The sequence below is a fragment of the Hesperophylax consimilis genome, chromosome 1 (assembly GCF_061612785.1).
Source record: "Hesperophylax consimilis isolate HC1 chromosome 1, BYU_Hcon_1.0, whole genome shotgun sequence".
Classification (NCBI taxonomy): domain Eukaryota; kingdom Metazoa; phylum Arthropoda; class Insecta; order Trichoptera; family Limnephilidae; genus Hesperophylax; species Hesperophylax consimilis.
Window position 1 is genome coordinate 24,830,938 of NC_142836.1, and position 26,223 is coordinate 24,857,160.

Sequence of the window (26,223 nt, forward strand, 5' to 3'; positions counted from 1 at the left end):
GTGCCATTTATTCTCACACAAAGACTTCTTTTGAAAAAATAACTAGTAAACCAATTTAGTAAATTACCGTAAATACCAAGTTTAGCTAATTTATTGATTAATATTTTGTGACACACCTTGTCAAATGCCTTGCTGAAGTCAGTGTATACTGATTCTACCTGGCACCTGTTTGCTAAGGATGTAGATATAAAATTTTCGTTTATTAGTAAATTGGTTAATGTAGATTTATTCGAACAAAAGCCATGTTGGTAGGGAGTTATAATTTTTTTTATGTTTGTAGATATTTTATCAAGTACTATTTTTTCAAAAAGTTTAGGTATAATGACTGGATACATATATACAGATAGGAGTAAGAAAACTATGTTTCCATATATTAGGAAAACATCCTGTCTTTAAAGATTGGTTAAAAATTACAAAAAGAGGAACAGATAGGCTGTTTAGACATTCAGCACTTTTTCTAGCATTTAACAAATTTACATGCTTTTTAATATCATTAATTTTAATGTGTATTTCAGATATGTTTAGACTGAGATTCGACGAGAATTTGGGAATTTCATTATTAGGTATATCCTTTTCATAGACAGACTTAAAATAATCAGCGAATAAATTTACAATATTTTCAACATTACATCCAACTTTTCCATTAAAATTCATAGAAGTTGGAATACCGGAATTATTATTTTTTTGAGAATTAGTGTAGTTCCGAAATTGTTTTACATTTACATGAATATCATTTTCAATTTTATATGTTCCAAGCTGTTAATTAATACCTCCCCAATTGAGAATAACTCGAGTGTTTAGGGAGGGAATTATTTTTGAATTATTAATTAGTTATTTTGTAGACAGATACAATCTTCGGCGGTTTTAATCACTTTTAAATCGTCCGCAAAAAGTATTACATCAATATCTTACAAATATACTAACACTGTCGTTTATAAACAGTAAAACAAAATTAGGCCTAAATGAGACCCCTGTGGTACACCACTAATAGCTATAAATGGGTTGGTAAGTATAACTAAGTAGAACTGTGTCAGATATATAGCTAGCAATAGCAACTATTTTCACTCTCTATTGTACAATTAAGGTGGCTATGAAGAATGTATTACATTTTTGCATGAAATTGATAAAAAAATACTATCGGAAGATTTACGTTAGCCATGCATCAAAGATAAATCGTGTATAATGCATATTCTGCTGTGCATAAATGCAGTACATAAACATACTCTGTAGGTAATAATAACTTTAATAGTGAATATCTTTTCTTTGGTTTCCGAGCCAACAAGTGAATCCAACGTTTGAGCCGGGTGTATGTTTTCTTATCTGACCATATTAGTATTATACGATTTCAGTTTCATTGACGGATTTCCCTACGTAACACTTTGCGGTAAAATGTGTACAGTAGCTGGCTATCGAATGCAAATTTTGTGAATATTTCTTGAATATTCGGCCACGGGGTTAAATAAAATTGAAGCCTTGTCCCAAGTTCAAGTCCAATATCCATTGTTCACCAGCGCCTGAGAAAAGTACTTGTGTAATACAGCCAATGACGTAATAAATTTACTTGTAGAGCGCATATGCCTAGAAAGTTCCCCGATATGCATACCGTATAATAACTACAATAACCGTACAATAACTGCGTGAAAAGTTCGTTGATTTTGTTCATCGTTTCATTATTTATTTACCTCTTTATAAAACGATTATACACCAAAAAATCACGGAGAAGATTACAATTTTGAGATACCTACATGTAAGTTTAAAAAGGCCGTGGGGGCATGCGTCAGAAGTTAGTTGCTGAACTGTCTGTAGGTAAGTGAGGTTAAACATGTCGATGGTCAATTAAGTATCGTTAAGCAGTTGAGTCGCTCTGTTGATGTTGATTGGCGCGTTTCGATAGACAGAAGTCCTCGCTTTCGGAGCATAAAAAAATTCATGGGATATTCCACGAGTGTACCTACTTTACTTGTTTGCACATATAAGCTAACCTTTTCCAGAGGTTAACTTTAAAAAATGTTCACCTAAAAATATTTTTCGGCGGGCTTCTAAGGTGTTGAAATCAAGCATTCTTGTTAATTATGTATATTGCATATTATTATGTATGCATCGATGTTGTTTATTGAACCCCGGGTCACGACTAACGATGTGTGTGCGGTAAATATTCGCGGTGACCCGTGTACCTAGTACCTGCCTGGACAGTTGATTGCTTCTTGGAACTGGTATCGTGTTGTTTTACCAGAAAAAATATTACAGATGAATTATTTACACCCATGTTTCAATGTGTACTTGGATGTGCTTGTATTGTTGTATAGGTTATACAAAATATGACGCCAGTGGCAAATATTTGTCTTGGTCAAATTTCCGGCCGTCTTGCAAGACGTTAGGTTAAAAAAATCTAGTACCTAAATACTTAATAAGTTTGCAATGATATTTAAATGTGTAAGCAACAAATTGCTTACACGTTCAAGTAAGTACCTACGTAGAACTTAATACATCGAAGCCTACCAAAGATATTAGAAGAACAATATCTACAATAGAAGCCTACACTCAAAATTCCGAGGGTTGTTTGATTTCATAAATCATGGATACCTAAATCAAATTTAATCATTTTTACCATCTCAATAGGCAAGCCTGTTATAGATGGCATAAAAGTTCAACAATAGGTAACAAAAACAAAGGTTCGGCTCGTGTGTTGTTTACGTTGTTATTTTGTGTCCTGTTTATACGCAGCATAAGAGATTTCTTCTGTTATATAATTTGCAAGTGTGTGAAGCAAACTTCTATTTTATATTGGTGCAAGGTGTATTTCGTATGTAGTCGGTGCGTGTATAGGTTGTTGCTTGTTTGTGTCTGAATTTCGTATCGTAATATAAATATATATTATCTGTCGCCTTATCCGCGTGACGTTAATAAAACTCTATAGCTATAAATGCATATGTATATATAGTTCGGTTGAGTAAAGGCATATTTTTTGACGAGCTTTGTCAATATGGCAACTATTTGTGTTTTTTTTTACCAATTTTGTAATTTTGTGTAGATATTATGTATTTATAATTTATAAAACAATAAACTGTTTTATAATTTGATTTGAATATTTTTTTTTTAAACTTTTGAAGGTTATAGGTACCCATAAATAAAATATCTCATGGAAGAAAATTAATTCATATATTCATTTAGTCTTTTAGATTAAGTCAACGCTATTGACTCAATAGGTATCCCATATGAAAAATGGATATTTTTAATCCGACACTATCAAAGTTACAAATAAATTCGTTTTAACTTTATAATCATACAAAAAGATAGCAGCCAAAAATATGTGGAAAAATAGTTGATCATATTGTTAGTTCTGAATCTGAAATATGAGATAGGCAAAAATGATGTAAAAATAATTGAGTCTCAATGGCCCAGTCGGTTGAGGCGTTGTTGTGACGAGAAGACAAAGATCCTGGGTTCGATTTCCAGTTGAACCGTTACCTGAACCGTTACCTTTTTTATTTTTCTGTGTCTTGACCTGTTTCGTTAGATTTATTGGTATTATCTTCTTCTTCAATTACTACCTATAAGATATACGTATAAAATAGAAGTGTCCTCCACCCGTGACCTATTTGTCCATGAAGAAGTAGTTTAAAATGAACCGAAGTTAATTAAATATTAATTGACTCACTCCTGCCGCTATATATTGATTCCATATAATACCTATATAAGTTATATGTTATTTCTCTTGTTTGTCAAGTCATTTTTTTCTTGTATTTAGAATCTAATTAAGTTTGCATTTAGGTCCCGATTGTTCATACACTTCGTTTCACGTAATTTATTTGAACTGCAAGACTGTCATCTCCAAACATTGTTATCTACCCTTGCAAATTTAGATTTCATATGGAGGGTCAATATAGATTAGAAATAGGAGGGGCCCTAGAGTGCTATCTTGCGGCACTCCATAGTCAACATGTAGATTTTAGCTAAGGTGTTATTCCCTGAAGGTATCTGTAGTACAGGTACCAGTTGCATCGTGTTTGTTTATCATTAGTACGTCTCCGCCGCACTGGACCGCAAGCTATTCTATTTTTGTGACAATTTTGTATTGGTGACTACTGCATTAATTCCTCAATTACAGGTACTGTCGCGTCTAAATATAGCACTCTCTACATGTATGTATAATATTATCTAAAGGGAACTGCTACCTATTATTCGTCAAGTTATGATCTACCTACCATAATACCTAGTTATTGCGCAAATTGAAGCAACACCTCATTTAACCGTTCATTTAATTTTTAACATTATGTATCGTGTTGTGAGCACATGAGTGGTGAGGAAAACGGCGACACAAAAGAGGGCGCCACGTATTATACGATTTTTATTACCGTAAATTGGGGCGACTTTATCACTACTATACTATATATTATATCATTTTTATAAACTTATTTCAACGATACGCTCCAAGTCCTTCGCGTTGACCGGGCTTGCGCAGACAGTAATTTTACTATTATTTTAAACGTCAATTTTACAAAAATTCGTCAAGAAATATCGAAATTTGGCTTTAAGCGCGGGGAAAAAAGTACGATAGGAGAAAGATTATAATTTTGTCAAAATGCAGCGAAATTCTGTATGATAGGTTATCAATTAATCTTATATTGGATGCACTGAAATTATCTGACTCATTTCAAAATATCGCATCAAAGGGTTATTTTATACGTAGGTAATTTAGCATACATCACAGTCATCATGACTCTCGACTGTCATTGAAGATGGTAGATAATTACGTATGTAATTAGTGATATGTAATTATAATTACCAATATTTATTATAGATTCCAATGGTTTTGCCGGTGGGATTTGCATAAACTGTGTCCGGAAACTGTGGTCGTACCAGCCGAAAGCTGGTCTACATCAATACATCAACTGAATCTACATCACATAAACACAGAACCCAAAAAAAATGTTTTTTTGCTGTTCATTTTGGATTTTTTTATTTTTTCTTTTTTGCGGCAAATAAAAGGCTAAAAAACTTTTGAAGCTGAATTCAGGCATCGACGCATTTTGAAAGCTGATCTGTATGGGGCAAGTGGAGCCCGCAAAATACTGTAAATTCAACAGAACACCGACACATATCCATCAGGGTTCGCTTGTAAAGGCGGAATGAGCTTTATAGGACCAGTAGGAAGATAATCAATAAAACAACGTATTACTTATTGATCGGTGGTTTTACTTTTCCCGAATGCTGGTTCCTTTTAACATCGTTTCTCTTTGTATTATATCTGTACCCCGCCACGCATTGCTGTGGCTCCTTCCAGAACTTTCAAGGGCATTCTCGAATTTACTGAACCTTCTAGACTCACCGACACACTCCGCCACTGATTTTGGAACCTTGTAGAACCTTCTTGCACTTTCTCCTTCCAGTACCTTCTAGAGCATTCGAGAACCTTCATGAACTTTTCTGGAACCTTCCAGACTCACCGACACAGTCGGCGGGCCCATTCTGAAATAATCTGAAGCATTCGCGGCCTTTCCATAACAAAGCACATTTAGCACATCATGCTCAGCCAACCCTCACCAAACTCTTACTTTCGATGTGACACCAAGGGCTATCTACCACCGTAACCACCGGTGGGTGGTAGAGGCTGGTTGTGAAGAAAAGTAGGCGGGTAGGGAAACACGGGTTACTTTTTATAATATATATTAGACTTCTTACATGTATTTAATAGGGGTGCTCATTCTTATTTCCTCACAGAAATGCATGAGAAAGCAGATTTGAAGCAAGGATATTATTTTAAAACGCCTGATAAGGCCGAAAGTTCATTAAAATTGATTGCATTATTCCCGCAAGTTTATGAGTGATTTTATCAAAGATGTATCATTCACTATAATTCCATAATATGTATTGTTAAAAAATTATATTCTGGTCTTAGGAGAAACAGTTATTGGTTGCGCTAGATTCGTACTTATCAGAATGAAGCGGTTTAGTGGAAATTTTGAAGAATTGAAAACAGCAAATATTCTTGTAAGATTCTCGTTAAAAGTTGATTCTCGTAAAAACGTAAAAAGTAGCTCTCAAACTCAAAGGGTTGAACACCCTTGATTCACTCACTCTCGAACTGTTTATCTCGGGAATTTCTAAGACAACGTTACTATTTTCAGTTCGCAAACTAATTTCCATCATGAGCTATGTTTATAGTGATGCTGAATCTCGAGGGAAACCGGGTGGTGAAACTAGTTATAATCTAATAATAATCTAAAAGTTCTAATAATTCCACGCTGCAAAAGTACATTCATAGATTCTGTTTTGCCCATCTATCAATATAAGCATCAATAGTACCAATAATCTACAATACATTGATATATATGCAGGTATAAGTAGGTAGTAGGTTAGTAGTAGGTGGCTAGGTAGGTAGATTAGCAAGTACCTGATCCGTGATTACATGAACTGTCATTCGGTTCGAGTCGGCCAGGTGAGCGGAGCTGAACACGCGGTATATTTCGTATTTCGGTACAAACAGCAGGCAGCGGTCAGCAGTCAGCAGGCAGAAGTCAGTAGACAGCCAGCGCTATTAAACGCCAAACTTATTCAGATTGCGATCGCGTTCGGTGTTGAGTTATTATTCGATTATTTCCCAGTGTTCGTGAGTGGTGGTGAGACTGGTGAGTGGTAACTTGTGAGTGCACAGAATGGATTAAACAGAAGGTTTGGTTACATTATTACTACTTTATGTGATTGTAATAAGATATACACGCGTGCAACATGTGCAAACGTAGGAGATAGTCTTGTTATTTTCTGTGTTTTTTTATCTCTTTCCGCTGCCGTAACCCGACGAATAAACTTTGAAATATCAATTGATGTATTATTATTAGTCATGATTTAAGTACATATTACAACGTATGTGTTTTTATCCCGTGAAATTTCATTCATAATAGTAGCAAGTCTCAAAGTTGTTCTGAATATACGTAAATATGTAACAGCTATAATAATCAACCACCTGATAATGATAATAATATTATATTATTACATACCTCTACATGTTAATTGTCTCTCTCTGCCATGGAAATTGGTCCGAGAATCGCGACCGGTTCGTTCTGCCGCCCTTATTTAAAACATAGAGATAAATACATCAATGCCTACGGCGTGATTTCCAATTTCGCAAAGTGTACAACTTTAATAAACAGTTTATAAATAATTCTACTTGTACGATTTTGGTGCCTTCTCATTGTAAGTCACCGGCCAATTCTGTCAAGTTCATGAATCCTTACAACCAACACACTCCAACCCAGACTTTTTTTGCACTTGTGATAGGTACCCCAGCCTCTGGATCCAATCATCCAATGTCCAATGTCAGGTCGTTTAAAACCTATACTAAAGGTCATTGTTTCTTGTCGTATTATGTCCAGCTTATAGCTCTGTTAATATTTCCAATTTTTTATTCTGCCATATACAATATTTATTCTATAAACATTTTTTGTTTGTTTGTTTTTGCAATGATTACGATGTCAAACAATTAATATAAATCATACACGATATCTAAATCCAAGTCAATATAATTGCATTGATTGCATGATAGCATTCAAATTTCAAAAACAATAATGATAAAATATAATCGTTTAATGTTTTCTTGGCTAGAACTCGGTATCAAGTTTTTACAAACTTTATTTTTGTATTATTCGTTCTTGAATAGGTAGGTACTCTTTTTAGTAAAAATGGAAACCAAATATTATGCTATACATTCGTAATATTATGTTTATGTTTCGCAAGAAGATGTTTCAATTTTACTCGTATTATTCTGAAAAATTAATTTTACGGTAATTAAGTTCTGTTCAAAATTGCATGAAATAATATATTACCTTCTAATATGATTGAATGCGCTGTTTGCTAGAGTATTATGGCGGTCACAAAACACCGTAGGAAGTTGGTACGGGAAGGGGTAGGCAGATGGGATATAAGCTTCACAGCCCGCTGCTTTTGATTTCCTAAAAATTAACGCGTGTTCAATCATCCATTTGAATTCAACTAGATTAACTATAACAATGATTGTTTACTGTATAATTTATAACATATGCGCTTTATCTTATTTCTTAAACAAAATTATAGGTTTTTTATTATTTAATGACGAATTTGACTTATAAAACAGAAAATCTAATCATTCTCGAACGATAACTTCTGGCACCTTGTAATTTGTCCAGTTTTTTTTTGTCTGGAACTTCTATTGGTCTATGGTAGAAAATATACTATTAGTATAAATATATAAACACATTATGTGGTAATCCGGTTCAATTTACTCACATATTTTTTCAAAAACAAGTAAATTATTACGAAAATAGAAGTAGCGATAATTTATTGCCGGAGTTAATAAAATAGTCCTAGAGAGAGCTCGTTCGTAGGTCATCGCCAATTGTCCTCTTCCTTCTCACACTTATTGTATGAAAACGAAAAAGACATAAGATACAACATCTCTCTGAGATCAGTACTTATAATAATGTCAAAAAAGTTTCTTATGTTCAAAATAAACACAATATAAAAACTATGCATACTAATAAAATAATAGTTCACTTTTTTAATGCAAACGATGGCATCGAACCGTGACTTTGCTTTATCATTTTTTTTTATTACAATCACTTATTTACGTAAGTAAATTACACATATGTAGATGTACAAATTCTTGTGTTTTATAAATTACCTACTGTGGTGATTTCATTATCGTTAATTATATTTCCACATCGTTTTCATAAACGCAAGATGATTAGATACATTATAATTATAAATGATAATTATGATTATTATTGGTGCCCACTGTGTGATCAAATAAGTTGAAAAAATAATATAAAGATAAAACTGCAAAAGCATTGTGTGTTGTAGGTTCATACGATTAGGTACATAATTATAGACAATTACTCAAGGAAACAGTTTTTCGAGTACCATTGACAAATAATAATACTTGCAAAGAAATCCAATTTGTATGATCTTTAACCTTGACAAATACTTTTAGATAAATATCGTCAAAAAGCAATTAGGTAGGTACGTAGTTGTCTGAAATGATGATACTATTATTCAATTCTGTTCAATGTCTGCAATTTGCAAACGCCGCGGCTTACTTATACATATGGGTCATTCCGCCGTTTCGTTCAAATCGCATGTTCTCGCAAAAAAGTCATATGAAAAATAATGTTTTTCAAGAAAGTTTTATTGGAAAATGTAGTTATTTAAAAAAGGAAAAAGTAGTATTTACCGGATTAGGCATTTGTTACTTAATAACTTTATGGTATACAAAAAACATGCTAAAATCTCATTACCTTCCCCGTGTAAATGAGGGACCGGTAAATTGATCAATAAATAAGAACATTTTACACTAGTAAAATCACTACATTCATTAATCGACCTGAATGTACAACTAATTTTGCATATTTATTGGTGTTTAATTTATTTTTAAAGTTACTGTATCATAGAAAGAATTGAGATTTTGTTTTTGTCCAGAAAAAATCGCTGTCGTCTTCCGCCAAAGCGGTAATTAAAATTGTGACCGTGTTTGTCACTGTTCGTCAGCTGTACCCCACCCCGCGCCTCCGTTACTAATCAGTGTACCGCTATATCTGGACGGGGGAGGACGTGCGTCGCTGAATAAAGAAATATCTGCGATCTCCGTGCTCGAAAACGACTTTGTCACCGACCAGGCATCATTACCTTCCAGCATTTTTTAAAGTAAGTACATGTTTTAAAAATTCGAATCATGAACCTATAAACTATAATTAGTCGGACTATTTTTTATTGAAACATAAAGATTTGTAATGTCATTATTAAGCGAGTTATTAAGGAAAGATTGTCAAAACCTCATTACCCTCCGTCTCATTACCTTCCGTATCGTAAAATTTTTTGCCGGATGGTAATTTAGAGGTGTGGAGGGTAATGATAAATTTGTAAGGGTTATTTTTACGTGCATCTGGGACCATGTTTGGGGGTTCATAAAAGTTAATATTATCAATAAAAGCAGTTTCTTGCGTTCTAGCGTCGGACAATTTCAGTTTTGGTGAAATACATATTTTCGTTTTATCTATTTACTGATATGGAAAAACAATCTGTTAAAATTTACCCTGCGAATTTTTATTTGAAAATCGATTTTTTTATTCAATGTTATAATTATAATTATTCAAATGTAAACGAATAATATATTAAACAAATGGTTTAACTATTCCCCTACAGTCACAATTATTTTCATTACTTATCTTCATTACTTCAGTTGTCTATTAAAACAGATGAATTTTTACAAAATTTCAAGTTTCTAAACAAATCCAGATTTGAACAAAAATCTATATAAAGGGCATTATTAAGAGTCCAACGCAAATTTCTTGATTAAAAAACCATATCATTACTGTTAGATTTTAAATCATTTAGGGAAAAAAATATTAAACAAAGATATAAAAGTAGTGTAACAATTTTTGGGCTCTCCTGTAAAAGTAACGAAATTGAAATTATCCATATTTGTTATTCAACTTCTCACTTGATCCGATACTTATGATAATTTTTCTTTATTATTTGTTACAGGCTAAACACCATAATCCACAATGGCAAAGTTAAATAAAAAACTGAAAAAAGAAGAAAAGTTATCCAAGGACAGGCTGCGTAAGCAACAAAAATATGCTGAGATTAAAAACAATCCGGAACTGTACAGTCTTCAGAAAGCGAAAGAAAAAAAAAGATACTTAATGCGAAAAGCGCAAAAAAAGATTTGCAGCATTGAAGATATGAGTGAAAGAGCCCAGAGAGAGCAAAGACGAAGATGGCGAAAGAACTCTGTAAATTATTGGAAGAAAAAAGAGGAGCAGCGTAAAATAGAAACGATTACAGTAGAAAATATGCCTCCAATTCATGAAAATGTCAAGGAAGTACCCAATAATGTGCAAAATACTCTAGATCCTGACCCTCTCGCAGTCGAGAATGAACAACAAATCATTAAAAAAAATGTGCGTGGTCTAACGAATGTTAGAAAATTGAGGTATAGATCATTGAAAATCATTAAGACGTTACAGGACCAGATAAGCAAACTCAGGAACGAGAAAAGAAACGAACAAAAGAAATTGAAGGCGTTGCAGCTACAAAACGTAAATAGACCAATCGAAGATACAGTAGAGAAAAAAGTAAACGACATAGTTAAATACATCCCAATGAATAAAGTCGAAGATGTAAAAAAGAAATTGTTGTTCAGTGAATCGCTGTCTCGAGGATTAAATGAAAAATACAAGGCTTTAAAAAAAACAGAGAAAAGACAGTTTGCGAATGAAATACTGAGAGACCAGAACAAGCTAAAGAAATATAAAGTACTCAGTAAAGTTCCCTTTCAAATCAGAAAGACTTTAGCTGAAAACAAGAATAACAAAACAAATGAAATAAAACGGAAGATACAAGATTTTTTTGAAGAAGATGTAAATAGCCGGGTAGCTCCCGGAAAAAAAGAATTTGTGAAACGCAAAGGTTTAAAAAAACAGAAAAGATATATTACAGATAACTTCAAAAACCTCCACGACAAATTCTGCAAAGAACAACAAAAAATCAGCTATTCGACTTTTTGTAAATATAGACCCTACTGGACTGTTTTCCCCAAAAAAGAACGAGACACTTGCCAATGCAAACTTCACTGTAACGTTGATCTTCTCATTAAAGCTCTGAAGAAAGCAAAGATAATTGTAGAAGGATCAGCGACAGAAGTATTGAAAAGCCTGTGTTGCGATACTAATAATAAAGAATGTCTAGAAAGATCATGTAGTTCATGCAAAAATAAAACATTGAATTACGGAGAATTTAATAACAGCACAAACATTAACTACTATGAGTGGACAATAGAAAAACAAACCTACAGGGGAAAGGATGGAATCCAGAAAATGAAAACCATAACAACTAAAAAGAAGCTCGAGGACAACCCTCGTAAAATAATCGAAAAGTTAGATGCCACCATGGATGTTTTCTTAAAACACACACGAAACATCGTAATGCAGTACTCCGCTATCAGAGAATTGAAAGATAATCTGACAGACACGGAGGTTCACGGAAACTGCATTTCAATTGACTTCTGATTTTTTCTTATTTTTAATTATTATTTTTATTATTTCTATTTTTCAAATATTACAATGTTTGCTTAGGAATGTGAAAATTTTGTATTTCTTGTGTACAAACCTACTTATAAAACGTAATTATAAAGAATTTGACTATTCCTTATAATTTCTGGGTAAGTATAATAGGAAAATTTTAGTTGTGTTGGGTTTGATGTTCCAGCTGCCTTTTCTTAATTTGTATTTTGATATTTTTTTCCATTATTTTTTAACAATTCATACAGATATTGCAAAAGCATAAGTAAGCAGAACTGATTACGTATGAAAAAATGTATTTCTTGTCTCCAATGTTCAAAAGTCTGAATAAAGCATTTAGTTTTTCACTATAATAGGTTTTTCTTCTTTTTCCTAATCCGCTCACCACGTCAAATGATACTTAGCATGATTTGAAATCTATTTTATTATTCAATTTCTATTCAAATTTCATTATTCACAGACATTTTAAGAACCTTAAACATGTTCACTACCATCTATTAATATTTAATTACCAAACTTCATTACCATCCAAATTTTGAAATTACCATCCAACAGTTTTTCATTACCATCCACACCTTCATTACCTTCCATCAATTTTCTTCGAATCCAAGTGTCGCACAAAGGTGCCCTTTTCACTTTTATACATCTGATAGGTACGGGAACCCATTTCTATAAAAATATATAGTAAAAAGGCAAAAAAAAAAAAATCCGCGGAAACAGGCAAATTTGAACGAAACGGCGGAATGACCCATATACAGGGACACCTGCAAGTAAGTTATGGATCAAACGAAGGGGATGTCATCTGCAATCAAAATTACCGAATATGTTGTAGTTCAATTCTTAACCCTTTGCGGGGAATGAAGCTGGCTAAGTACTGTACTGATCCCAACCAACGTAGATGATTATCATTCAAGACCCACAGATATTTCAAATGGGGGACTTGTTCCAAGTTTGGGTAAGTACAGAAAGAAGATCTTGGATAGAAGTGAATTATTATTCAGATGTATTTGTCTAGGTTGGGATAGACTGGGTGGGGGGGGGAAGTTGTAACTACTTAATTTTTTATGACATGACTAATCAAATACCTTGAAAAAATCATAAGCCTTTATAATAAGCAACTTCAGTCCCTTTTTTATCAATAATGACCTTCTAACTTATATAACACTAATTTGACCCGAGCGTCGCGTGTTCGATTCCTCGGCTGGCTAAGTCCTCCATCACAACACAAGCAACATTTTCGGCTTTCTGTGGTGGTAGTAGGAGATTTTCAAACATTGTTGGGTTATTCGTAACCCGGGAATGTTTGTCTTTCTTTTTAAAAAAAAAAAAAAATAACAGATTATTTTTATTGATTTAGTTTTAATAGTTAAAGACAATTTTAAGTTTTAATTTTCCAGGTCCCCCAAAATCACACCAAATCTATGGACGTGACATGTGAAGTCACCAGTTACCAGTCTCAAAAAGCCTACTTTTTTCAATGTGGGATTTATTTTGTGTGATGGTATTTTGTATGGCAGTTGAGACGTTTTTCATTCTTAATGCTCTACTAGCAGGGGCGGATCTAACGGTCAGCATTTCTGTCTTTCGGTCTATCATTTCCGTCTTTCCCATGGCCTAATGAACCTAAAATCTGAATTCTAAAAAACGGTTCTGGAGGTATAAATCATTGGATCCGGCCCGGGCCGCCCAGGGCCGCCCAGGGCCGCCCAGGGCCGCCCAGGGCCCTAGCAATTGCAGTATTTTACTAATATTTAAAGATCCCTTGAGATGATTTTGTCAAGAAAACGGCATTGTACAACTACAAACTATTATTATGATACTTACATAAATTAAAAGGTTACTTGAAATATAACATAAACTAAACTTAAATATAATGTAAAATAAACATAAATATCATCACGGGTAAAGCACTCAGTGAGCCTCACATTACCAAATCATATTTTATAAAAAAATATTCTAATGTATCAATAAATTAAATGAAAAATCACGTCAATATGTTTTTTGTCGTGCACTTTATGTACATAAATAATACAATAATAATAAAGTCTAGGTATACTTGTATAGACATTATCTTGTACATTAACTTCACACAGGATGCCCGATAGAAAATAAGTTTTTTAGGGCATAATATGTCAACTTTGGGGATGCTGTGAAAGTGGTACACACTGAGGATACAGGACTCGGAAACTAATAAGTCAAATCTTCCAGAGGGCCCTAACCTCGGAGGGGTCCCCGGCTAGTTGCCAAAATAATACACAGGACTTGAAAAAATAACTCACGCTGAAAATGTTGGTCGTGCAATGATGGAGGACTTAGCTAGTATTGGATTGAACTCGCAAAGTCTGGGTAGAAATTCGAAGCATTTGTCCGCTCGCCTAATTAAGCTGATACGTTTTAAAGGTTACCGTATAATTATTTTTGGTGTTATGACTTTCCGAAAAATAAAAATCGAATGCATAGAATTTTTTTCGCATGCTGTGCTTTTTCCGTGTTCTTGTGAATGTAATAATTCATATTCCACTCCCTTCACCCGCACCATATACGGGGGTTTAGGATCACAGGGGCCTATCTACAAAAACATAATTTTGAAATAAACGCTCATATGCCCACCTGTATGCCCAATTGTATCTCTTATACGGCTATATGTACGAGATAGAGCTTCGTGTCACTAATAAATATGATTATGGCATTACCGAAACCAAGCTTAACTCAAAACGCCAGTTTTTTTTAGTTAGGCCCCCGTATTATAGGTGCCCCAATTGGGGATAGATATAGGAGGTAGGATGTACATTATGTACAATATGTACATATTCTCTAACAACTTCTTACTTTACCACATTGAGTTGTTTTACATTGCGATAATCTTAAATTATTAATGGATTTGTTGTTTTTGCTTAGACGCCTTCATTAAAATTGCGTTAGGTATAAATTATTGTGGAAACACGTTTTGGCAATGATCATTTAGCACAATACTGTTATTTTCAGCGATGATGTTATTGCTTCGTTTTGTTGTTAAAATTAACATTTTCGCTCATTATAGTTGATTGCAACTTCAAAATGATGAGTAACGTGATTTTTAAAATTATTTTCGATAATAAAATACTGCGAATGGAGAGCATCTTGGCCTAATTCTGATCAATCAGTTTTGTAAATATGATTTTTTTCAATGTGAATACCGCTGCTTCCAACCGTCGGAAGCCAGTGAGACTATGGGAATGAGGTGGGGAAGAGGAAGTTAGGGGAAGTACCTGGCTATTCAGATTTGGTCACCAAACACTGCTAAAGAAATTTCAAGCAAAGTGTTTCGTTTCAATTTAAAAAATACTCGTTGACAGTCGGATTTCGTAGGTACCCTCACTTTATTTGTTCTATTGGAAAGTATTTCGTAGGTACCATAGACATATGAATATTAGTAGACCTGCCCTAAGTGATTAAAAGCGTATTATCCCCACTCCCCATACCGGTTCCATTGGAGCCGGCTGTGCTCGCGTATGGCCTCAAGTGAAATTTGAAAACGTGACGTCATCATTCTTGTGCGAACTATGGTCGAGGCATCATCGGTTCATTTTACGAAATAACACGGCAAAATGTTGACTTGTACTATGAAAACTTGTAAAAATAGGTGTGAAAAAGAGAATAAACCCAATTGTCGTATTACATTCCATATATAAGCATTATTTTACTTTATTTTAAGCATATTCACATCGTATAATATGAATCAGTTGTTACTATCACATCGAGAAACGTCTGGACGCGAAACACAAAGCTGGTTGGTTGCTGGGAAGTAAATTATGAACATTTCTAAAAGTGTCTTAACTAAATACTTAAACGAAATATTCGACTCTCAAAATAGAACCGATTTTTTTTGCCGAATTTGGACTTCGCAAATTTGTTCATAACGTGGCGAGTAATTTGCGCTCCCATGTAAAAATTTCTATTCATTCAAAAGCAGATTTTACTTTTAAGAAGTAAATGGTGATATTATAATGCGAGATGCCTATTTACTGTCAGATTGATTTATTGACGAATCACAGTCAGCTTCACTCCCTTCGTTCTTGAACAGTTGATTTTACCCCTCGCCATTATCTTCTCGTCTATTAAATCCTATGTCTGTGGTAGGTACCCTCACTTCGTTTGTTCTATTGGAAAGTATTTCGTAGGTACCCTCACTTCGTTTGTTCTATTGGAAAGTATTTCGTAGGTACCCTCACTTCATTTGTTCTATTGGAAAGTATTTCGTAGGTACCCTCGCTTCGTTTATTCAATTGGAAAGTATAATATTACGATAAATATAGTCCTTCAAATTCTAACCAAAACAAATAATTTAAAAAAAAAAATTATGTTGATAATGCGTTTATTGAAATTATTGTGCAAGTAATTAATTAGATAGTTGATCGGTGTGACGAAGCAATTTCTACCTTATCGCGACTATCTTAATTAAAATGTACCACAAAATTTCACGGTAAATTTAGAATAGGTGTTGTGCTGGCTTTAAGAATTTAATTGAAAATCTTTAAACAGATATATTTATTAGTATTTGTAGTGCCTGTGCCATGTATTTAAAATATGGTTGTTTGCTATTTCTGTTCAACATTCAATCGAAGTAAAAGCAAAGCCCTTTACAGACGCCCATCAGTAGGAAAAGTGGAAAAACCCGCATAGTATGCGATTATATTCTAATAGGTGCCGCAAAGTGGGGTGACTTTCTCAATTTCCAAATTTTAAAATATTAATTCGAATGTTCAAATAGTTATATTGTGTATTATTATATCGATAGACATTGAATACAATTTACAATATAAATGACACGAAACTGTTATAATCATTGGGGAATTTATAACATTATTTAAATTTTCTCCGAAAATATTATCTATAATACAGCTTCACAATTCAACCATCAATATGTTTGAATATAACTAGAAACCCACTAACTTTACTTTTATTTTCGAAGCGGCATTATACACCCCACGTTGAAAAGAAGTGAATAATTTCTGAGTGGTGGTGAGAATTATGCAGATATCCGCGATGATTAAAGTTGCCCCGTATTACGGTATAATTTTTTTATTTTCTACAACATTATTACTACAGTATTCGTATGCTGGCTCTGGCAATATGAACAATATAGTTTTGTTATTTTTCGGAATAACTTATTGAGTAAAACCTCAAATTATAATATTTAAATACTGAAGACAATATTAGTGATTTTTTCAAACGAAAATCTGAAACAGAAAAATCAGAAAAGGAAACGGTCACATCTGGGACCAGATGTGACCGTTTCCTTTTCTGATTTTTCTGTTTCAGATTTTCGTTTGAAAAAATCACTAATATTGTCTTCAGTATTTAAATATAGTTTTGTATACTATAACATTATATATTCCATTTATTGGATAACCAACACCTCTGCCATAGGTCACCCCAAGTAATTTGCCACGTTTGGTGACTTAGCAGGGGTGCCCGGGTTTATCGGGTGAGGTGAGTTCAGGATGCGCCTGTCCACTAGCTGCCGGATCGGGAGAGGCTGGTTTGGGGAGACCCTTTAACCTCTCCAACTGATCTCTCTTGACCCATCGCCTTGCGCTGCAGCGGGAGGGATAGATCATTCGCCATAATTCCTGGACACACCGATCCCTAGATTCCTACCCACCCCTCATACTTTTTTTTCTCCCTAGAAGTTTTTCCCCTTCCTTTCCTTAAAAAAACCCCCAACACATCATCCCCAAAGATGACATAGCCCCTGAGGAAAACTATTTTTCTCAAGGCCTCCTGTGTGGGATTAATGTTTAAAAAAAGCTTTGGCAATATGATGGATTATAAAAAAAGCTTTGGCAATATGATGGATTATAAATTTTGTATTCCGTGATGGCTCTGGCAATATGGACAATATAGTTTTGTATTCCATGATGGCTGTGGCAATATGGATGATACAGTTTTGTATTCCACAATGGCTCTGGCAACATGGTAGACGATATAGTTTTGTATTCTATGATTGCTCTGGCAATATGAACGATGCAGTATTCTCAGTGCATAAATTACATACATTTCCTCATTGGTATTGTTTTACTTGTTGCAGGAGAACGCGTTCCTTGAATGCCCCGTCGCCGATTCAGCAGTTTGGACCATGTGGGAGGATTATGAAAAATTCGGCCATGGTCATGTGAGTACCTATCTAATTTAATTAACCCCTATTTATTTTATTTGTTCGACAATGCCCATTTATTCTTATGTTATCTTTCATTCCTAGTCCTCACCTTCCTTTAATTAACCGTCGATCACAGGATCACAAATATTTTTACTTTTGCTTTCTGTAAAACATAAAAAAATATTCTAAGATTTTAAAATAAAAAAAACAATGCAATTTTGGCTATTCATCGATTTTTTTAAAGTTCGGAATAAAGGTCTAAGAATATTTTTGGAGTAAATCATACCAATGGAATTTAGAATTTGTGAAATTTTAGTTCTTTCGTCTGACTTTTTAGAGCATGTAGTTTTATTCGAATTTATTGGGCATGACAATGTAATAAGTCTTCAATGTTCAATTGCAGAAACCTTTGAACTCGTTCAATAAGTGGAGCGGCTGTACACGGGAGTTTTTACTCCTGTTAGAAAGATTAGATAACAGAATCATAATAGATTTGATAAGTGTTCCCAAGGGCCACCTATCCGCTTATCCCTGTGCATCAACTTCACAATATTATGTATGAACTGATGATAATTTTTTATTAAGTGAGGCGTTGATCATATATATCACTTTTTAGAAACTTTGGTATAATATTCAATGGACGTACGAAAAGCTGTGATTTTCTATTTCAACACTTACAACAACTGTCACAAGTCTGTTACAAACAAATTTATTTTGACTCATATCTGCTAAATGTATTATATGTTATGTTGTCTAATTCCAGGCAAATCCAGGACCCGGCATCCCAACGGCTGACGTGGTACAAGCCGCCCCTGACCGTGTTGGTGATAAAGAAGGTGCGCGATGTGTCTGTTCTGGCGCCCTTTGTGCAGCTCGTGCACTGGCTCATTCAGGTGAGGTCGTCTGCGTACTAAACTATCTGCACCTTTAGTCACATGCTAAAGCGTGCGGTCAATTCTCTCTATTTTATTGCAAAGCGGAAATACTTCGACCTTCTCACTTCTGACATATGTTCTGAATATGCCTTAGGCCTGAGGAGCTAGAAAGAACTGTTAAACTGTTTAAAAAAAATTGCTGCTTCTACTTTTTTCTTTCATCAGTAAAAAATAAATAATTTACTGGTCTTATTAGAAATGGAAAGGTGGAAAAAAAGTTGACACAAAAAAGTGGGAAAATCACTACCTATGCTGTACAGTGAACTCTGTACTGCATTTTTTATGCATTACCTTTTTATTATAATATTACTATAATAAGATAAGGAGGTAATATAGTTTATGCTCGGACTGAATAAATTTTATTATTATCATATTTACTGTACTATTTATTTTTATTAGTGTACTTTATACTGTCAACTCTTGGTTTTCCTGAACTAGCAGGTAAAATAATATTTGGTCTCTGCTGTATAATGATTTACACACTTTATTTACTTGATTTTAATAGCTACGAGTTCAATGAAACAATTATTATGTAAATTATATAACATACCCACTGTCCAGGTCCAGTGGGATGACCCTACGTGAGATACTTTCAGTTATCGGTTCCATTCAGAATTGAAGCATTTTTTGAAATGATTTTAATTGTGGCTTAAGAAATATAAGTTTACATATTATATAATATCGGTCTCTGCCGTATAATCATTTACACACTTTTACATGGTTTTACTGTTAACTTGTGAATTAAGAAATACTAAGCTTACATATCTTGACACCGGTTTCTCCTTCAGCCAAATGATAAACATTTTACATTTCCAGGAAAAAAACATGGTGGTGTTTGTGGAATCGTCCGTGATGGACGACAGCCAACTGCAGCCTTATACCGACTTTACTCAGATAAAAGATCGGTTGATGACCTTCAGAGATGGAAAGGACGACCTCACCGACAAGATAGACTTCATCATCTGCTTGGGCGGCGATGGCACCTTGCTGTATGCTAGCCTTCTGTTTCAGGTAAGCTGTGCAAAATATTTTATTAAATTATTTTGATCCTTGAGATAACCGGTTACCCTTGTAATGTAGAGTGCAATGTAATTACATATTACCATCCTAATTTTTTCACAATGGGTGCTATGCAATAGGCCATTTTCACTTTTTTTTTTTTATTCTTGAAAAAAATTACAATAATGAAAGAATTTTTATTTTATTTTCATGTTGACAAAAATATTTTTTCTATAATGATTTAAAATGTGCCATTTTTTATTTGCGGCCAAAATGACATATTCGTTTTTATTTGAGAATTCGGCGGTGTTGATGTCATGCCGGGCGAAATTGGTGACAGCCATAAAACCAGACATTGGCGTTTTCTATTTAGTTGGAACCTAAACGTTTTGGAATGTGAAGTTTTAGATTGTTTTTAAAATCAATAATTATGAATGCAAATATTAAAATTAAACATTTTTAGTACAATGATCAGAATCCAAATTTTTAAAGGTGTTCATAGTTCTTGAAAATACCCCATTATTGCCATCCTGATTTTTGTTCAGCGACAAAACAGAACATTGATGAAAAGTGAATAGGAAATAAAATAAAGGTTTTTTGCATCTGCTGAGCGCTATCGTTGACTAGAAAAAGAGGCTGGTAACCTAATGACTCCCAACATGAATAGAGTATTAGTGATACTGTTTAGTAAGTATTAGTGATAACGCAAATGATAATTGAAAATACCTTTTTTAGTTTGTGAAATCTTTTTTTTGTATTATTCATAGTGGGTTGTGAAATTTGATTATAATAATAAAGTTTATGGAACAATACTGTTTATAAATGAATGATAATTTTATTTATTCTGTTCATTCAGCAATCGGTGCCACCTGTGATGGCTTTCCACCTTGGATCCCTCGGGTTTCTAACTCCGTTTGAGTTTGAGAACTTCCAGGAGCAAGTCACCAATGTTTTAGAAGGTAATTATTATAGAAGTGAACTGTTGCGTAGGAAGTGTTTTATATTATTATTTTACCAATCTAACAGTCAAATGGAGGTCATCTCCGAAGAAATCCTCTGCAGGATTCAAGTTTTTTTTTTTTTGAGTTAAAAATGTTAGTTCATAACGAGGAATGTGCATTCTCAAATCAACAAAATTGGTGCATATTTAACTTGCAGTGCAACTGGTACTGAACATATTATCCTCTAGAAGTATGGTCTGTGGATTTGAAAGAAGTCACCAATTTATTTACAAACTTTTTGACTCCTAGGCGACAGGCCAATGAAATTGTTTACCCGTTCAAGAAAGAATTTCGATCTTTGAAAATGTTTTATCAATTCACACGAAGTAAGGAAAACTTAGGCTTACTTTTGGCACATGAACCAGATAAAACAGAACAGTGACAAAACCAAACATGATAAAATATTTGGTTAGGCAAGTTTTTTGTTTTTATTTTTTGCCTTCACTTTTTTTTGTTTGTTAATGTGTCACGTCAGAAGAGCGCTCCCCATCTATAACGACAGGAACCATGTCGCCACCCGGTTGGGTAGCGTTGCGATAGGGGTTAAGGTATGGGCTGAAGGAAGGGATATATTAATGGAGATTTTGAAGAGGCCCGTATTATATGAAGGAGGAAAAACAGATGCCGGTAGCTCGTTCCACTTACGAGCCGACATAAACACAAACGAATCGAAGAAACGACCCATTCTCATGAAGCCAACATGTGTGAACGGGTGTGGTGTTCCACTTGTGTCTGTCGAGTTTCACACACACGCACCGGTTTCTCATAAATATGTTCTGTTTTGTTATGGAACCCATTAAAGCATTCTCTTTTATATGTAATTTCAACCAAAAATGAATAAACTCCAGGCGATGCAGCCCTCACCCTTCGCTCCCGCCTGCGCTGTGTGATAATCCGCAAGGACGGCCGGAAGGGCGAGGAGGACGGTGGCGAGAGCTCCGGCGGCCCCCGCCCTGGAACAGCCCACCCCACTCCCCCACCCTCCACGTTGCTGGTGCTCAACGAGGTGGTCATCGACCGCGGCCCCTCGCCATACCTCTCCAACATAGACCTCTTCCTCGATGGGAAACACATCACCAGCGTGCAGGGAGATGGTAAGCATGATATTCAATCGTCTAAATCTATCTATATGATAATAATAATAATTGTTATCACGACTTTTAGATATTGAGGTTGATAAAAGGTTTACATATCATCGCCGAAGAAACTTTAAAAAGAATTGCCTGAAATCACTTTTTTATGAAAATCGATAATGAAACGAATTCCACATGTCAGTCTACTTAGTTCTTAAAACTACCACTAGATATTTTGCATAGCGGCAAATAAGTAACACCAGACAACAAACATCGGTTATCGGCCATAACATAGTTTTAATGTGCCATGAAAAGTTGATACTCTTCAAATGTTTTTTGTCTCTCCTCCACAATTAGGTTTTTGGCATTTGGGCGGTATTATATATATTATATGAGTCGTCAACTTGCAAAATCACACTTTTCCACAATTCATAAAAAGTGCTTAATGTAAATTGGAAATAAAAAAATGATTAATATTTTTCATTAAATATCAAAAGAATAATGTGATACATTCTTTTTTTTATTCAAAGTTATCCAAACAGTTTTTCATGACATCTACAGATTTCCGAAATATTCCAGAGTGGGTTTTGCAAGTCAACGATGGGAACTATTATTTTTTTTTTTATTTTTTTTTTTTATAGTCGGAGGCGGTTTACTTACGTTCCCCGCGAGCACTTAGGCCATAGGCCCATTGTACTATCTCCCATTTTACCTCATTCCCTTGCCAGTAACCCGGTCCCTTTTATGAAGTTCACCAGGGCTGTCATTGGATATGTGGCGATGTCTTCTGGTGCCACACTGTGTCTTCCCAGGTATCTGAGCCTTATTCCCAGCAGAGCGGGACATTGGCACCATAGGTGAATTGGAGTCTCTTCCTCCTCTTCACATTTCCTACAGATGTTGGTGTTTTCCACTCCCAACAGTTGCATGTGTCTCCTGAGATGGCAGTGTCCCGTTAATAGTCCTACCAGTTCCCTCAGTGAGTTTCTGTCCATATCGAGTAGTTGCCTGGTTCGGTTAGGGTCCGGTCCGTTTATGAGTACTTTAGATTGCCTCATTCCGGGTGCCTTCTTCCATTCCTTCCAGTGTTGGGATTTGACCCACCTCTTGATATGTAGTTTGGTGTGGCAAGCTGCTACTCCTACGGCCGGCTCAGATCCCACAAGTGGTGCTTTCGCCCCTTTCCTTGCTAGTTCGTCAGCCCGCTCGTTGCCCTCAATACCTTTATGTCCTGGTACCCAGAGCAGGGTTACTTTATTGATGGTCGCCAGTTCTATTAGGATAGTCCTGCATTCCATCACCAGTCTGGAGTCGCATCGGTTACTTTCCAGTGCCATTAAGGCCGCCTGGCTATCCGAACATATGTTTATGTTCTTATTTCTGTACCCGATACTCATATTCTCCTGTGCGCAGGCTAAGATGGCTTTCATCTCAGCTTGAAACACAGTGCAGTGCATTCCTAGAGGTATACTGAGCTCCCTCTTAGATCCCTGTAGACAGACCCCGGCCCCTGTTCCTTCCTCCATCTTGGACCCGTCTGTGAACCAGATTAGTTCCTGTTTGGAGTTTGGACCTGGGACCGAGTCCCATTCCTCCCTTGTGGGGTACGTCACTTTAAACAGCTGTCCGAAGAAGTATTCGGCTTGCTTGCCGTCCTGCTTCATCCCAGCCGTCGGACTAATTGCCCTCAGTCTTATTCCTATCTCCGTGTGACTGTTTCTGGGCAACTCTCCTCTCCATTGGCCATTGCAATGTAACCTGTAGGCTGCCGCCATCGCCGCCCCCTCTATTTCTATGATGGAACTATTATAATATTTTTTTATTGTGTAAGTGAGATAAAAAAGTGAAGTGACAGTTTTTTTGCAGATTCCCTAAATAAAATCGCACTCTCTACAATTTTTCGATTTTTCAAGGGGTAAAATTCGGTTTAGGGGAGTCACTCGAATAACCGAAATTGAACTTGATTTAGACTAATTTAGGGCTGGGGAATCCGAATCTGTAAGAATTAGGTGGGGGTCGGCACTATTAACTGAGTTATAGGGTCTTGAAATTTCGTACGCGATACATAGAAACCATGTTTTATTTATCAACTGTGAATTAAAAACAATCAAATTAACAACTATTTAATACTTTTGAAATTTCAGTAGTGCCAACCAAAAAAAGAAAAGTGTTGCCGTATAATAATATTTTTTTACAAAATAGGTTAGGTTTTTAGTTTGGGTTAGAGTAGGCAGAAGAACATGGGAAAAAGGTATTAGAATTAAATCACGTTGAAATTTGATGAATTGTTCAAGTTCTTCGAAACAACCCGTCCTTAGAGTTTGATGAGAAACAAAAAAATCGATATCTTTGTCCAATAAATTATCCACTTGATGGAGACTGAGTTTTGCTTTCATATCCCTATCACATGTTTGTTCTTCAATTGGAATTAATTGTAGACTTTTTACAGCCATGCTTGTTTTGACACTTTTTTCTAAATTTTCATAGAAGAAAGAAAATGCGACTTGCTCAGAATTGAGGTACCTCAGATGATTTATCATTTTAGACCAATGATACTCAACCTTTTTCTTCTGCGGGCCACATTCATATATTTGTAAAGCTACGCGGGCCGCAACACTATACTGCTATGACAAAATATATCATGAAACCCACCACCCCCGTTTTAAAAAATTCATTTGAAATCCATGGGGGGGGGGTTGTTACAGAACTTCGCTGAAAAAAAAATTCCGCACAACCAAAAACATCATATGTAATTCCCCACTACAATTTTTCGAAACCCATGGGGGGGGGGTACCTACGGAATTCCATTTCGAAAAATTCCTCACATTTTTCCGGTCGCAAAAAATATTATATCGATTTTTTCGTCGCCGATTCTCGTTCTGAGTAGCCTAAATCAGTGTTGCCAACGGATCTTGGCCTAATGTCGCCGTTTTTCAAACATTTAGTAGCCAAATTTCAGTTTCAGTAATTCTGCCCACATATTCCCCTCAAATATTCTACGTGAGCTTGATTCCCCCTTTTATTATTCGAAATCCATGGGGGGGGGGTTGTTAGAGAATTTCTGTAAAACATAATTCCCCACAAAAATGTTTCAAAATAAGTACTCCCCACAAAATATTGGAAATCCATGGGGGGGGGGTGGCTACGGAATTCCATTTCGAAAAATTCCTCACATTTTTCAAAATTTGAGGTAGCCTAATCGGCGACCAGCCGCCTTTTAGATTTTTACGTCGCCGATTCTCGTTCTAAGTAGCCTAAATGGCGATAAATCGCCTTCCTTGGCAACACTGGCCTAAATGGCGATAAATCGCCTTTGGTTGGCAGCACTGGTAACCATTTAACTTTGGAGCTGTAAAAAATCTATGTGTTGCCACGAGCAAAATTATTTGCGCGCATATTTGTCTGTCAAATCTTTGTTTTTTGGAAATAGATCTAGCGTGTGCAGTAGCAACACTCTTATATTGACACGACAACGGCTATCCTCTTCGGGTTTCAATGTCTGTACGTCAAAGTCGCAATTAATCTCAAATTAACGTGATATAGAATGCCAGATTTTGTAAATCATGTTCCTGATATTAAATGTATTGAGGGCCGCACAAAATAGCTTGCGGCCCGCGGGCCGCAGGTTGAGTATGACTGTTTTAGACAGTGCCCTGTCTGCAAGTTCTTTATCGATTTCTCTATATTTTATAAGAGATTTTAAAAATTGTAGGTCTTGGTTGGGGGCCAAAGTGGGTTTGGGGGTGTTAAACCACGCTTTTACATAAATGTTTATTAAAAATAAACAAATATCAGTGATAGCTTTTTTTTCTAAATTTTTTAATGTAAAGTGATCCCTGAAAAGTTATATTTTGATACAATAAATGGCCTTTGCCATCCATCTAGCGTGATGAATGGCACCAGGAACTTTGAAAAAAGTTTTTTTTTTGAGAGTACCTACGTCCTAACACAACTAACGAAAGTTGAATTAATTCTTTGTAATCATCCCTTGGCTGTTGGTTTTTTAATTGTTCTGTAAGAAAA

The 26,223-nt window shown here is 35.1% G+C and overlaps 1 protein-coding gene across 10 annotated transcripts in view; it reads left to right on the forward strand.

The window, feature by feature from the left end:
• Window positions 1-26,223, forward strand: part of LOC149426506 (NAD kinase-like) — a 94,941-nt gene that overhangs the window by 53,315 nt on the left and 15,403 nt on the right. For 9 of the 10 annotated variants that reach the window (XM_089631288.1, XM_089631279.1, XM_089631331.1 and 6 more), the window contains 5 exons: window positions 18,124-18,207; window positions 18,956-19,085; window positions 19,944-20,138; window positions 20,983-21,085; window positions 21,976-22,221. In XM_089631288.1, the coding sequence (XP_089487414.1) occupies window positions 18,124-18,207; window positions 18,956-19,085; window positions 19,944-20,138; window positions 20,983-21,085; window positions 21,976-22,221 (758 nt within the window). Of the gene's footprint in view, window positions 1-6,525; window positions 6,673-18,123; window positions 18,208-18,955; window positions 19,086-19,943; window positions 20,139-20,982; window positions 21,086-21,975; window positions 22,222-26,223 lie in introns of those variants that run through there. The other variant, XM_089631316.1, reaches the window with a different exon arrangement.